The sequence below is a fragment of the Bos taurus genome, chromosome 7 (assembly GCF_002263795.3).
Source record: "Bos taurus isolate L1 Dominette 01449 registration number 42190680 breed Hereford chromosome 7, ARS-UCD2.0, whole genome shotgun sequence".
Classification (NCBI taxonomy): Eukaryota; Metazoa; Chordata; class Mammalia; order Artiodactyla; family Bovidae; genus Bos; species Bos taurus.
Window position 1 is genome coordinate 102,135,167 of NC_037334.1, and position 16,450 is coordinate 102,151,616.

Below are 16,450 nucleotides of genomic sequence, written 5' to 3' on the forward strand. Positions count from 1 at the left end.
CTCTAGTTTCTTACTAACGGTATGCATGCACCTCTGGTCAGTGTTACACTTCTGAAACCTGGGAATCAGATTAAACACTGTCACCTTCTTTTCTTCCTCCATACTGGTTTTCATGCAGTATTTGCATTATTACCACAGCCAACATCCAAAACCCAGTTTTGCAAAGATGTAGAAGAAAGGAAAGTAGTGTGACCTAATGTTGAAACTGTCAACTAGTAGTCCACAAGACATCTGATAGATGTTGAATACAGCTGTGCTTCCTTTGAAGGTTTAAAACACTTCATGGTACCCTGTGAATTTACTATGATGTCCTGGAAAGCCTTGGCACAGAGTTTGACAACTGTGAGTTAGGCATCTAATAAGTAAACACAAATTAGATTTATTAAATTTTCAGAGATTAAGAAAAGGTTGTAGACTAATAACACTGATATTATAAGTCACTTAGAGGTACAGTAATGCTCAAAATTCTCCAAGCCAGGCTTCAGCAATACGTGAACTGTGAACTTCCTGATGTTCAAGCTGGTTTTAGAAAAGGCAGAGGAACCAGAGATCAAATTGCCAACATCCACTGGATCATGGAAAAAGCAAGAGAGTTCCAGAAAAACATCTATTTCTGCTTTCTTGACTATGCCAAAGCCTTTGACTGTGTGGATCACAATAAACTGTGGAAAATTCTGAAAGACATGGGAATACCAGACCACCTGACCTACCTCTTGAGAAAACTATATGCAGGTCAGGAAGCAACAGTTAGAACTGGACATGGAACAACAGACTGGTTCCAAATAGGAAAAGGAGTCCATCAAGGCTGTATATTATCACCCTGCTTATTTAACTTATATGCAGAGTACATCATGAGAAACACTGGACTGGAAGAAACACAAGCTGGAATCAAGATTGCCAGGAGAAATATCAATAACCTCAGATATGCAGATGACACCACCCTTATGGCAGAAAGTGAAGAGGAACTCAAAAGCCTCTTGATGAAAGTGAAAGTGGAGAGTGAAAAAGTTGGCTTAAGGCTCAACGTTCAGAAAACGAAGATCATGGCATCCGGTCCCATCACTTCATGGGAAATGGATGAGGAAACAGTGGAAACAGTGTCAGACTTTGTTTTTTTGGGCTCCAAGATCACTGCGGATGGTGACTGCAGCCATGAAATTAGAAGACGCTTGCCCCTTGGAAGGAAAGTGATGACCAACCTAGATAGTATATTCAAAAGCAGAGACATTACTTTGCCAACAAAGGTCCGTCTAGTCAAGGCTATGGTTTTTCCTGTGGTCATGTATGGATGTGAGAGTTGGACTGTGAAGAAGGCTGAGCGCCAAAGAATTGATGCTTTTGAACTGTGGTGTTGGAGAAGACTCTTGAGAATCCCTTGGACTGCAACAGATCCAACCAGTCCATTCTGAAGGAGATCAGCCCTGGGATTTCTTTGGAGGGAATGATGCTAAAGCTGAAACTCCAGTACTTTGGCCACCTCATGCGAAGAGTTGACTCATTGGAAAAGACTCTGATGCTGGGAGGGATTGGGGGCAGGAGGAGAAGGGGACGACAGAGGATGAGATGGCTGGATGGCATCACTGACTCGATGGACGTGAGTCTGGGTGAACTCCGGGAGTTGGTGATGGACAGGGAGGCTTGGCGTGCTGGGATTCATGGGGTCGCGAAGAGTCGGACACGATGAAGCAACTGGACTGAACTGAACTGAACTGAACTAGAGGTACAGGCTAAAAGTTTCCAGCATTTCTTTAACTGGAACTAAAGAAACCTGGCAGAAAACAAGTTAATACTAAGTTCTCTACGTGTATAACAAAAAGCACCTATCAGGTCATTTTCTTGCATCTCTTTCCTACTGCTGCTGATGCTGCTGCTGCTAAGTCGCTTCAGTCGTGTCCGACTCTGTTCGACCCCACAGACAGCAGCCCACCAAGCTCCGCAGTCCCTGGGATTCTCCAGGCAAGGACACTGGAGTGGGTTGCCATTTCCTTCTCCAATCTCTTTCCTAAGCACTTCCTAAATACAGAAAATAAGGCAGGTGGTAATTTCGCAGAAGAAAAAGGCATTCCATTTCATTTTCTCTTAGTAAAATTAATTTTTACACTTCTTTAACACATCATTCTTGATGACATGTATTTCTAATTTCCAAAATGTTCAGGAAATAAGACTCTCTAATTTGAAAGACCAATTATTATTAACAGGAGAGTCAGTTTATTTCATTATTTCTATTCTGTTTCATTATTCTATTGTTTCTATTCTTTCACACAATTATAGAAAAGGATAGTAAAATATATTTAATCTTCAAGTAGGGAAAGAGAAAAGATTTTTGAAAAATTAAATATACCACATCACACAATGAAAAATTAGATCTCGACTAAAAATACTTTAAAACAGCACTCAAAGAAACCCCATACAATATCCCATTTTCCAGATAAGAAAAAAAGACCTCAAGGGGTTAATTTAGATTGAAATTGACTGGTAAATTATAATATTCAACAATGGAAGTAAATAGCATTAAAGAATTCTTCTACAGGCTTCTGCCTGGTGGAAAAAAAGATCACTCCCCACCCTAACAATGAAAAAAGCTGTATAAACTTACTAAGATGTCAATTCTCCCCAAATTGATTTACAGAATCAATGCAATGCAAACAGAAACCCAACAAGCTCTTTTGTAGAAATCGACAAGCTGATTCTAAAATTGACATGTTAGTCCAGTGGTGCTGGGGGTATGTCAAATTCCTGGTCAGGGAACTAAGATCCTGCATGCCTTGTGGCACAGACAAAAATAATAATAATAAAAAAAAATCAATATGGAAAACCAGATGACTCACAATAGCTAAAACAAGTTTGGAAAACAAGAACATAGTTGAAAATTTGTATATTACCTTGTTTCAAGACTTACTTATTGCAATTGTAATCAAGACCCAGTGGTACTGGCAAAATGATAGCCATCAATCTATGGAACAGAATAGTATCCAGAGATACAGCTACAGAGAAATGGTATGTACTGATTTTTTTACATAGGTGCCAAGGTAACTCAACAGAGAAAGAGTAATGTTTACAACAAATGATGCTGAAGCAACTAACTAAACATCCACATTAAAAAAGATGAATCTCAACAAACACCTTGCACCATACAAAGAAATTAAAATTATTCACGATGGTTTACAGATCTAAATGCAAAAACTAAAGGTTGAGAATTTCTAGAAGACAGTAAAAGAGAAAATTTTTGTAAGCTTAAGTTAGACAATGACTTCAGATAGCAAACATAAAGAACCACCCGTAAAAGAAAAAAATTAAACTTATGTTCTTTTTAAAATACTGTTAAGAAAACAGAGTAATCACAGCTGGGAGAAAATATTTGCGATACACATATATAATTAAAAAAAGTGGGTCCAGAATCTATAAAGAACTGTCAAAGCCCAATAATAAGAAAGCAAACAATCCAAATTTTAAAGTGTGCAAAAGATGTGAACAGACACTTCGTCAAAGAAGATATGGTTAGCAGATAACATGTAAAGACATTCAACACCATTATGCAATGAAAAACACAAATTAAAACCAAAAGTTTTTGCTGCTGTTCAGGTGTTAAGTCGTGTCTGACTCTTTGTGACCCCATGGACTGCAGTCTGCCAGGCGCCTCAGTCTATGGGGTTTTTCCAGGCAAGAATATTGGAGTGGGTTGCCATTTCCTTCTGCAGGGGGTCTTCCCAGACAAGAGATCGAACCTGCATCTCCTGCACTTGCAGATGTATTCTTTACCACTGAGCCACCTGGGAAGCTCTCAATCACAATAAGATACCACTACAAATCCATCAAAATGGCAAAAAAAAAAAATCTGCCAATACTAAGTACTACCAAGCATGCAAAGCACTGCTGGTAAGAATAAAAAATGGTGTAAACATGTTGGAAAACAGCTTTAACTTAAGAGAAATGAAAGTACATGTCCACACAAAAATCTGTATGTGAATATTTCTAGAATGTTTATTCGTAACAGCCAAAACCTAAAAACAATCTAAATGCTCTTCAACAAGTGAATGGATAAACAAATTGTGGTAGATCCACGTAGCGGAATACTCCTCAGCAAAAAGGAACTACAAATATATTTAATAGGGACGAACCTCAAAATTATTGGACTAAGTGAAACCCAGACACAAAAGGCTACAAACATACTACATGCTGCTCTTTTTATGCCAAAACTATATAGATGGGAAACAATTTTTTAAAATTAATTTTTAAAAATAACCACAAAAGCAAATTTTAAAAACAGCTGCAAACATGTATATGGTACTACACTGTGATGATCCTCACAACATCCTAAGGGGTAGGTAGTAATTCTGCATACATTTTAGAGATAAAAAAACGTAGCTTCAGAGAGATTGTCCACTTTCCTCAAGGCAATAGAGTGAGCCCATCCATTGACATTTAAACCTTGGTCTCTGTTGTTTCAAATTTCATGTTTTTCCAACCTCAACCCCTCTCCCCCACTAATTTAATTATTTCTCATCCTCAGCTTTCATAACATTGATACTTGGTTCAGGCTTCTGTTAGAAAAGCTACAAGGCGACTTTTATAGGGACACAGTGGCTATTCAACTATTTGTAAATGAACAAGAATTACTTGCATTTCCTGACAGGAGAAGTAGCATTAATATAAAAAGAGCACAGGTTTCAAAGGTGACAATTACTTCACTTCAGAAAGGGCCTATCTAAAAAGGTAAGGCTTTTAGGAGTCAAAATTTCTAGCATGCAACGGTTACCTAAGTCTCAGTATCCATGTGTGACAAAACAGAAATATTACTTATCCTTTCTTTTTCACAATTATAAAGACCAATGAGATAATGGATTTGAAATGCTCTTTGCATACGGTACAGCAATATATAATTACTGTTAAAATGTTTAAGTATTTATCATCCATAATATTTAATACTGTTCTGTCAGTAAAGACAGACGACAAGAAGAAACAGAAATGCATAAGAAAGAAAAATTAGTTCACAAAAAGTAGAGCCTTCTGAGTGGCAGTGTTCGTCACTCAGTCCTGTCCGCCTCTTTGCAACGCCATGGGCTGTAGCCCACCAGTGTCCTCTGTCCACAGGATTCTCCCAGCAGAATGCTGGAGTGGGTAGCTAGTTCCTTCTCCAGTTCTTCCCAACCCAGGAATGGAACCCGGGTCTCCTGCATTGCAGGTAGATTCTTTACTGTCTGAGTCACCAAGGAAGTCCAAGAGGAAGGCTAAAAGTTTCCTGCGCGTGTTTGCTATTTACTTATTGATGAAACTTAAAAGAACTAATAATTTTTCCCTTCTCGAAAGTACATTCACTACTTGGTCCCTAGAAACCATCCCAGCAGTTAATTTGAGAAAATGGCTTTAAGCTGTAATACTCAGAACAAATATAAACAAAATGTCTGTTTGCAAATATTATTAAGGAAAGAAATCGTTTACAAGGGAGAATTAGGTGGCTTGAGTTATAAAGATGAAGATTACATTACACCTTTTTTTTTGGATATGCTCATATTTTCAAGAATTCTTTGACAAATAATTGCTTGTGTGTTGAAATACCTAGGAGTAAGAAAAGGCAATAAAGCTGTCTGATTACAATTCCTAATTGATGAACTGTCAGGGTCAAATCTGATTATTTTTTACACTTTGTCCCTGGTAAAACATTAAATGAAACCAGTGAATACTTCTTTTAAGTGCAAATACTTATTACTTAATTCCTTTAATAATTTTATCTTGTGCGCAACACAGGCAGTTAAGTACCACTTTAAATAAAATTAGGATTTAACTGTGTTTCACCTAGGGCAAAACCCATCAGGACCACCTAATTTAAGCCTCTAAAAGGTTATAATATGCACGAGTTTCAACTTTAAAACTTAAAATCTGTAATATTTCAGTGAGCATTTTACTTGGGATCATTAATTTTATTCCTGCATTACTCTATTTTAATCTCTGAAAAATCGGAAGACCACAATTTTATGTAACGAAAACGACTGGGAAATCCAACTACACAAGACACTTCCCTATAATCTGCTTCGCTTCAGCGTGCAAATTTCACTTAAAAACGCCTTCATCTCCGTATGCAAATGAAGCCACGTGTGAAAAATGAAATTTTTTAAAAACTATTTTCCCATTTTGGTTCAGACACAGTAATTTAAAAGAAAACCCACAGAGGTGTAATTTTCTTTTAAAACAAAAGGACAAGATTCTCCTGTTAGCTCGCATTGCTCTCCCCGCAGATTTTTGATCTGCGGCAAAACCGGGAAATATCTGCTGAAACGACAACCAGGATAAGGGGGGCTGGGGGGAAGAGAATCCTTTCCTTTCAGCCAAATGCCACACTCAACTTCCGAGTTTGCTCCCAGTTTCAGATGCCACTTTGTGCATTCCCAGAGCGTTCTGGTTACTTGTTAACTAACTCTGGGGCAAGGTCCAGCTAAATTTAGCGTAAGCAAGAAAATGACCCGTTAAGTAAAACTCAGGGTTCAATCTGGTTATATATATATACTTTTTTTTACACTTTGTCCCTGGTAAAACATTAAATGAAACCAGTGAATACTCCTGTTAATACTTATTACTTAATTCCTCCAATAATTTTATCTAGGGTAGGCGCCTCCCTCAGCCCGACAACGGAACTCGCCCCTTGGCCGCTCGGCGGGCGGCGGCAGCGTAACGCCCCAAACAGGGCCCTCCCGCCCCAAGGGCGCCTGCGCAATCTCCATAAAGCCAATTACACCCTTCTTCAAACTGGTCGCCTCTCCCGGCTTTGAAATTAGTCAGGTCTCGCCTCATTTTAAAACGATCAGCAGCTGTGAGAGCACACTAAGACGACCACTCACCGAAGTGGTCCAAAAGGCTACCGTCAAGATTTAAGCTTCCTCTCGCGACTTTTGTGGTGCTGCCGGAAGCGGAACTATCCGCGTGGTGGTTTACAAAGGGCGTGTTTCTGCCGGGGGGGCGGGTGTCTCGGAGACGCGGTCAGAAAAGGTTAGGCGCGGATCGTTTGGCTCTTGCCGGAAATCGTTCCGCCCGGGGAGGTTTCTGTGTGAGACCCGGAGAGGGAGGGGAAGAGGCGTGACCGGGCTTCGCGAAGTGCGGTAGTACCTTCGGTACCTCTTTGTGGGCCATTCAGCTGCTGCTGAGGAGAGGAGACCCACGTTCCCGCTAGCAGCTGGAGTCTTCTTTGACGGGCGCCTCAATCCTGACCGCCCCCCAACCCCCGCTCCCCCGGGATTAAAGGGGGGCATGGAGCCCCTGAATGGACTCGGACATCTGCAGTTCGCGTGATGACCGCAGCCGTGGCAGGTGCGGGGAGCAGGGGGGGCGGGGCGAGAACTGAGAATCGAGATGCGGAGCCTAGTCCCCAGAGGTTTGCGGCCGCCGCAGGGCAGCTGTTTCAAAGCTCTGGCTGCCGCTCCTCCGCGGGGCGTGTGGCCAGAGAGAAAGGCGGCCCGGGTGTGGAGGAGTGGCCGTCACAGCCTGGAAGGGATCCTTCGGCGTCTTCATTTTTCCTCCGCGACTTCCTCCTCCTCCATTCCTTCCCTCTTCTGGGCTTTTGAGATAACGGAGGTCTCACCTTAGCTCGAAGGGCACTAGCGAGGGTCTGGCGGTTTCGTTCCACCAGAGTCGGCAATCTCGAGTATGGGGAGGGGAGGTAGAGAACGGCTGTTTTCCCTTTCCCTCCTCAGTCTTCGTCCCTCTGCCCCTCGCCTTCTCCCTCCACCCCTCTTGAGGAGACCAAAGCCCCGTCCTCCTCCGCAGAGGAGGCTGCGGGTCCCTGTCGCGCCGAACCGGTTGGGAGAGGGTGGCGACCCCGCGCGCTTCCGAGGGAGAAGGGGCGGAGGCTGGGGACCCCGGACCAGGTTCTGCGCGGCTTCTTGGCGCCTGCGACCTTTGCAGTCCGCGCAGAACGCAGCCTCGGCGTCCGCGTGCGGGGAAGCTTAGCTGTGCAAGTAGGAAGCCTCCCTGCTGACCTTAGCTCTGCAGTGGGACAGGGTTTTGCTTCGCTGCTGAAAATTCCGCGTGAAAAATAAAGGTTTGGTTTCAAGCCAATTAAAAAAAGATAGCTGCAATTCACTGAGTTCTTGAGTGTCCCAAGTGCTTTACGTCTTTTCTTGTGAACTTCTCTGAACGATTCCATGAGATGAATTAGACTGTTATTCTCATTTGACAGAGGTAGGAACTAAGGCTCATCTCTAAGCCTCACTTAACTTGCCCTAGTAAATTTTTGCTGCTAGTAAACGTTCGAACCTGTATTGAAAAGCCGGCTTTTCAGACTTCAACAATCTGAATTTTTTTAAACTATTACATTACCTTTGTCCTACCAGTATGCGTCGTGGCTTCCAGTTTCTTCACTAATGTTCTCAGTAGCTGAAAGTATTGCTAAGAAAAATATTTGAGATTTCTATTTGTGTCTGACGACAGACACAAGCTGTTTTCATGGAGCTTTACTATTCTGAGGCAGAATTAAATAATTCAGAAGCCAAAATAATTTACTTGGCCTTGTTTAAAGCAAGTGATTAAATGGTTGGGCAGAAGGTGCAGATTGTATCAAATCAAAGCTTGCTGTAAAACTCCTGACTTGCAGGGTAGTTGTTGTGAGGGTGTTAAATTTAGCAATTGGTGGAACACTTATTTATTGGTGGAACATTAATTTCACACAAATAAATGCTATGTAAAAGTACTGGGACTATATAGATGACATCTTTGTTCTTTAAAAGCATCCATTCAACTACATTTGAACAGTGCGGTAGAACCATTGATTTTCTTACGTGGAAATGATATTGTGGTTATGTAATGATTTCTTTGGAAGGAATGATGCTAAAGCTGAAACTGCAGTACTTTGGCCACCTCATGCGAAGAGTTGACTCATTGGAAAAGACTCTGATGCTGGGAGGGATTGGGGGCAGGAGGAGAAGGGGACGACAGGGGATGAGATGGCTGGATGGCATCACTGACTCGATGGACGTGAGTCTGAGTGAACTCCGGGAGTTGGTGATGGCCAGGGAGGCCTGGCGTGCTGCGATTCATGGAGTCGCAAAGAGTCGGACACGATTGAGCGACTGAAGTGAACTGAAGAGCATGCCCTTGCTTTTAGGAGATGCATACTAAAGTATTTAGAGGTGACATGTGTTGATGTCAACAGCTTAGATGGTAGAGCCGTTGTTGAGTCCAGTGGTGGGTATATAGGAGTTTATAGTAAGCTGTTCTTTCAGTTTCTCTGAATATTTGAAAATTTTCACAAAAAGCTGGGGAAGAAAATCATAACTCTAGTGGAAACATTAACATAGATCCAGAATGCTATGGAGCATAAAGGATGGGAGAGGGTGCTGATGTGTATTTGAGGGTTGGCAGGGGTGTGACTCAGAAAAGGCAGTGGCACCCCACTCCTGTACTCTTGCCTGGAAAATCCCATGGACGGAGGAGCCTGGTGGGCTACAGTCCATGGGGTCGCTGAGAGTCGGACACAACTGAGCGACTTCACTTTCACTTTTCACTCTTATGCATTGGAGAAGGAAATGGCAACCCACTCCAGTGTTCTTGCCTTGAGAACCCCAGGGACAGGGAAGCCTGGTGAGCTGCCGTCTATGGGGTCGCACAGAGTCCGACACGATGAAGCGACTTAGCAGCAGCAGCAGCAGCAGCAGCTGGGGTGTGACTTCCAGGCTCTTAGTTTAGTGGTTTAACAAGCCCTCCAAGTGATTGCAACGCAATATAGAGTTTGAGAACCAATGCTTTTGAGTGTGGATACTTCAGTAGCACGTACTAATTTCAAATTTAGAAGTCAGCCTTAAGAGGTATTTGTGTTTTGCACAAAATAAACAGATTACCAAATCTGGCTGTACATTGATTTGCTAAAATATAGATTATCTGGTTAAGAAATGCTTCTGCAGAAGATTTGTGGTAGATCTAGTAACGGTGGTTTTTACAGATATTCCCAGGTAATTCTGATGTAGCCAGTCCTTTATGGGACTATTGCTATAGAAAGAGTCTTAAAAATGGGAAAGGCTCTACTCTGATATTTGTATAATATAATGTCTTTAAAGTCAAACAGTTACATGTTTTGGGATTTATGACAGAGGATGTAGGTTGATTGAAATACTCTATAATGCGGAAATGCATATGCTATATTTGGTTTATCAGGGGTTCAGGTGAAATAGCAATTCATTTAGAATGTCTTGGATCTCCTGTCATGCCCATGCGATCTCATCTTGTGCTTCATTTTACCTTCCACTGGGTAGGGGGAACAAAAAATAGATTTATTTCATACTTTTAGTTTTATAAGTATTTATTAAGTATGTGTAATAAGGACTATGGAGTCCTGATTTTCCCCTAAAGTGTTTATGACGGTCTTTGGACCTGGATTTGATTTGTTTTTACAACTCTTATTGATTGTGTGATTACAGTTGAATTTCTTGAACTTTCTATGCTTCATGTGAACCTCATTTATAATGATGGACATTTATGTACTGCAAGCATTTATCAAATGAGGAAAATATCTCTAATCCTAGGATTGCTGAGAATAATTGCTAAATCACAAAGTCATAACTGCTTCCAAACTTTCTTTCTTGTTAGAGCATGCATAGAAAATGATAGTGTTTGTGCAATGTTTCCAGGAAAAACTGAAGAGAGCAGTGTTGGAGGCAACTGGCCAGGGGGTTCCAGGTGCCAAAAATGCTGAGGCAATTTTTTGGGCATATGCTTGAAGTATTGATTCATGATGAGGCTATGTGTTGGGAGGCTCTGGGTTAACAAATTACTTACCAGATAGCAATGTTGAATAAATGTTCATTCTCTTGAAGCTTATCACGGGATATACGTAACCAAAACAGTTAAATAATGCCAAGGTTGCAGGTGACCAAAGGTCAAAGTGAATGATTCAGAGAAAAAATCTTGGCAATTGTTAAGGAAAGGTTTGTTAGGTACTTGATGTTTGATGTGCCAAGCATCAAGAAGACAAGGCTCTGCTTCATCACTTCTGTTTTTAGCAGATCATCAGATTTCCTATAATAATAGCATGCTCTCATACGGTGCAAACACATGTTTTGCTTACTGTGTGCTTCCATTGTCCTACACTCCCCCTTCTTTTTTTGAGTTGTACACTGGTTCTCAAAGTCAGCTGCACATTAGAATCTGAGGAGCCATAAAAGTGCCTGGGCCCTTCTCCCAAATGTTTGGATAAAATTGGTATGGAATATTGCCTGAGCAGTGGGATATAAGACCTTTTAAAATATAACTTAATCTGTCAAACGACTTGAAAGATAGGTACAATTTACTGAGGCTCTGAGAGGTTAATTAACTTGCTCAAGGTCACACAGCTGCTGGAATTAAGATTCACCATCAAGTCTTTTTGGTTCCAGAATCCACACTTTTAACCACTAGCCGGTTCAGTCCATTTCTGGTATTTGTAAGTATCGTTGATATATCAAAAGAGAAACACAAAAGAAGGCCTTTGCCTACCTTTATAGCAAAACCCTTCTAAAGAATTGTCAGTATATCTTGCCTCTACGTCTCCCATTCTCTTAAATCCAGTCACATTTAATAAAATTGAAAACTGTCACTGTGGTTTCTCAGTCCTCTGTATGCATCCTAGTTACTTTTCCAACTGTATTTCCTGCCATTTTTTCTTTATTTTCTTGCTCTGCTCCAGCTGCAATGGTCTCCTTACTTTTCCTTGGTCATGGGAAATACGCCAAGTATTTATCTGTTTTAGGACCTTTATAGTTTGTTTCTTACCTGGAATGCTCTTATCATATAACTCCATGACTGGTTTCCTCATTTAATTCAGATTTCTACTCAAATATTACTGAGGTCTTCCTAACATACATTTATTTGTTGATTTGTGTGTTGTCTCTCTCCAAATGAGTGAATGAGACATTCAGACCTAAACTCATAATAAGATGGGGGACATACATTTATATACTTGAAGCAATGTTGAAGACAATTTAAGCGAAGAGAAGGGGACAAATAAATCATTAATTAATACTCTTGGAAGAAATGTACAGGATACACATTTTTCTCCAAAAGCATATTTCTACTCACACATAATACATGTATAAAGTAGCTCAAACATTTGGGAAAATATATTGTAAAGGGACTAGTAGTAAATACAACCCAGTAATTCCATAACTAAAAACTACATTTAGTAGTTCCGCCACTGGGTCATGGTATTATTGATCTCTAAAATTTCATTTTTATGTACTCTAGACTTTTCATGATGGACACTAATTAATTTTGAAAATTAATTTTCAACTCTGCCTGTAGAACAGGATTTTTATTGCTTCATTAGAGTAGCTAAATTAGGAAAAAAGTACAATTTTAAAGTAATGCCATAAAGTGTGTACATATATACATACTCGGAGGAGGCAATGGCACCCCACTTCAGTACTTTTGTCTGGAAAATCCCATGGATGGAGGAGCCTGGTAGGCTGCAATCCAAGGGGTCGCTAGAGTTGGACACGACTGAGCGACTTCACTTTCACTTTTCACTTTCATGCATTGGAGAAGGCAATGGCAACCCACTCCAGTCTTCTTGCCTGGAGAATCCCAGGGACAGGGGAGCCTGGTGGGCTGCCGTCTATGGGGTCGCACAGAGTCGGACACGACTAAAGCGACACAGCAGCAGCAGCATATACATGCTTGCATACATGTATGTATATATAAGTGAACATGCTTTTATATGTACTGATAAAAAGCTCTCTTTGTTGCCTCCTCAGGTGAATAGAGACCTTATTGCATATTTCTATTGTCCAGCTTTGTTGGTGCACTTACCACATTAAAACAGAAAATGTTCATCTACTTGGCTGTCTTCCTTCTAGACCTTAAGCTCCTTAAGAAAAAGGTTCATGTTTACTTTGTATTGCCACATCTAATACTGTACCTTCTCTACAATAGGTTAAAAGTTATTTGTTGAATAGATTTACATCCATAAATAATGGGCAATATTCATTCTGTTCAGTTTTCATGTTACGTTAGTAAGGAGCGTAGTTTGTAGAGTGCCTGTGGAAGCAAAAGTTTGAGTGCTTAGTCTATACCAAACATTTACTTACTGTTCACAAAAGTACAGGGTTTTATGATACTCCCTTTTTTTATAGATGAAGAAACTGACTTAGAGAAACTAGCATAATCTGTCATTTAATGAAAGATTTAAATAGGTATATCTTGACTCTAAAATGCATGCCCTTTCTGTTAGTAAATATTAAACTAGTTTTAGATGGATAGGAGGAGTAAAAAAGTAAAAAGAAACCAAAAATGTTTGCCTTTTGATAGAAAAGAAAACTGAGATCAACTTACCTCCAAGTTTTACAGTTGGAAACTTTCTTTTGTTTGTTTTCAGCACACATCTTTTATACATGAAACAGTGCAAGGGAAATAGGAATAAAAAGCACTGATATATAAAGTGAATTATTTCAGCTTTTATTCTTTAATCACAAACTTTAAAATTTCATAACAATGTAGTTACAGTTTTAAAGGTGGATAAAGGCAAATCTGGCTAGGTAAACTAGTTTTAATGTTTCATAGGGAATCACCAATTAAACTGGAATTAGACCTTTAGGAATAGGACTTTTGGCATTATGGTTTGCAATTCTAGCTTATCATTCAACTCTTAAGAATATTTAATCCAGTAATTTCATCTTGGTAGTTTTTAGTTTTAACATAACCAAGGAACCGAGTACATGTAAACAGCTTTGCTAAGGAATATTTTGTGGTTATATCACTGTTATGATAGTTCTTAAACTGATGTTCATGGGCATCAGTTCTTGTGGAAAAGTTTGGATGTTCTGTCAATCACATGCAGTTGCTTGCAGAATTTAGTGTACATGTGCATTTTTTTCTGAGAAGATTCATAGATTTTAGTAGATTTGCCAAAGATCTTTATTTTTTTAGGCTTTATTTTTTACTTTAAACTTTTATAAATTGAGGTATAGTTGACATAATATGTAAGTTAGGTCTTCCCCTTTGACTCAGTGGTAAAGAATCCAGTGCAGGAGACGGAGGCTTGATCCCTGTGTGGGAAGATTCTATGGAGAAGGAAATGACAACCCACTCCAGTATCCTTCCCTGGGAAATCCCATGGACAGAGGAATATGGTGGATTACAGTCAATGGGGTTGCAGAAGAGTTGGACATGACTTAGTGATTAACCAACAATTATGTAAGTTCAGTTCAGTTCAGTTCAGTCGCTCAGTCGTGTCCGACTCTTTGCGACCCCATGAACTGCAGCACTCCAGGCCTCCCTGTCCATTACCAACTCCCTGAGTCCACCCAAGTATACAATACAGTGATTCACAATTTTTAAAGGTTGTATTTCATTTATAGTTATTATACAGTATTGCAAAAGAGTTTTTGGCGCTAAAAGTTTAAGAGCTGCTGTTATAATGAAATCTTGTTTTCGTTCTAATATTGTTTTGTTGATTTATATATGAGACCAAAATGCAGAATGGTTATGGTTCCCAAAAAACCTGTTTGCAGATTGAACTTTTACAAATTGAAGCCTTTTAGAAATTTATTTAATGTAATTTTAGATTGTTATATAGTTGTCAGTCGTTTTTAAGCCTGCATTATATTTCATCTGTTTTTTGCCATGCTCTTCAGATATTACTACACTGTGTCCAGAGGGATTTGTCTTTTTATGATTTTGTTATAATTTGAGTAATTTTCTCTTAATTCATTAGGTATTTTTAGACTTGAGGAATTTAGTGTAGTCTTTTTTTTAATCTTGTTATCTTGTATCATCTTTGTCAAATATTCAGTATGTATATTGAAGATGAGAGTATAAATTTCTCAAATTTATGAGAGAAAGTGTCTTTTCATTTGTAAATCAAGTTATTGGTAATGATTTTACAAATGTCAAAGTTATTTTTACTTGAGTATTTTTGAAGTACAGTCTCCAAAATTAAGTTTTTCATTGCCTTTTAGGTAAAAGGATTGCCATATCAACTCACTGAAGAAGTAGCCTCACTATCTTTGTCTTTTAAACTGCATCAACAATGAAGTAATGATATCTGAGAACAAATGAACACTTGCCAACTAACTGTCATCACACGTTCAAGTGATTGTATAAGCAGAAACAAGCTGCAACAGACCCATGTGTCAGTTAGTATAGAGAGAATGCTTTTTTCAGGTACTGTGTATTTAGAAACAGTTTTAGCATAGCACGTTTAAATTATATTTATGTCAAATGAAATAAAAATGAGTGAAGCCCCCAGATTCTTTGTTGGACCTGAAGATACAGAAATAAACGCTGGAAATTATCGACACTTCTTCCACCATGCAGATGAAGATGAGGAGGAGGAAGATGAGTCTGTAAGTGTTTGCTTGAAGACCAATAAGCTTTTTACTGATCACTGTGAAGGGGAATTGATACCATTGTCTTAAACAGGGAAGACTTTTTTTTCCCCCAACATTGAATTTGGAAATTTTTAAACTGACAAAACGTACTGTGTTTCATTAGTAACACTATTGACTCTATAGTGCTTCAGGAAGACAATTAGAGGTCACATTTCTAAGTTGTTTCATAATGACTATTTTAGTATCTTTCAGTGGTATGCCTTGTATAACACAGGGCTGGGGAGAAAAAGTGACAAGGAGAGAGAGTAATCAGGGCCATAAGTGAAAAGAGTTCCGGAGAAGGCAATGGCACCCCACTTCTGTACTCTTGCCTGGAAAATCCTATGGACGGAGGAGCCTGGTGGGCTGCAGTCCATGGGGTTGCTAAGAGTTGGACACGACTGAGCAACTTCACTTTCACTTTTCACTTTCATGCATTGGAGAAGGAGATGGCAACCCACTCCAGTGTTCTTGCCTGGAGAATCCCAGGGACGGGGGAGCCTGGTGGGCTGCCTTCTATGGGGTCGCACAGAGTCGGACATGACTGATGTGACTTAGCAGGAGCAGCAGAAGTACATAACAAATATATCAAGAATAAAGGTCCTAAAGAAGACAGCTTAACCCAGTTCATTAAGTTTGCCATGTTGTCAACACAGTGGTGCTTATTAACCTGAAGATATCCCTATTAACTATTCAGAAGTCTAAACTGTGTAGCTAGGAGAAACTACCTCAAGAATCTATGGGAGTTTGTATGTGTGTAAACCATACCAAATCTTAAACATTTATTATGTTTATTTTGCTATAGTTAGCTCAACATTTTTATTGCTCATCATTTTTGTCTCTTGACATGTATAGAACTGATTTAAAATACAAACTTAAAATATGTTTTTCTTATATTCCCAATTGAAAAGAGAATTTCATTTTAAAACAAAAATGTGTTATACTTGATTTAAGTAGTAAAAATGTACTAAAAATAGTTATTAGATGATTTCAAATATTGTCATAGTTATTTAATAACAGCTTTCACGTGCAGTTACACATATTTGAAATGCAAAATCAGGCTGTCACCCGTTTAAAATCTATCCCACCCCACATCTCACCCCTAGGAAAAAAGCGATGATTTTCAA

The 16,450-nt window shown here is 39.6% G+C and overlaps 2 protein-coding genes across 26 annotated transcripts in view; one reads left to right on the top strand and one right to left on the bottom strand.

Annotated features, from left to right (window-relative positions):
* Positions 1-7,854, bottom strand: part of GIN1 (gypsy retrotransposon integrase 1) — a 30,688-nt gene extending 22,834 nt beyond the window's left edge. Inside the window, exon 1 of one of the 3 annotated variants that reach the window (XM_059887972.1) lies at positions 7,571-7,854. The gene's annotated coding sequence lies outside the window, so the exon portion shown is untranslated. 3 annotated transcript variants of the gene reach the window in all.
* Positions 7,060-16,450, top strand: part of PPIP5K2 (diphosphoinositol pentakisphosphate kinase 2) — an 82,981-nt gene continuing 73,590 nt past the window's right edge. For 21 of the 23 annotated variants that reach the window (XR_009495116.1, XM_059888467.1, XM_059888446.1 and 18 more), the window contains exon 1: positions 14,914-15,299. Coding sequence is in view for 22 of the 23 variants with exons in the window: in XM_059888467.1 (XP_059744450.1) it covers positions 15,168-15,299 (132 nt within the window). In the remaining variant the exon portion in view is untranslated. Of the gene's footprint in view, positions 7,300-14,912; positions 15,300-16,450 lie in introns of those variants that run through there. The other 2 variants (NM_001191152.2, XM_059888461.1) reach the window with 2 other exon arrangements.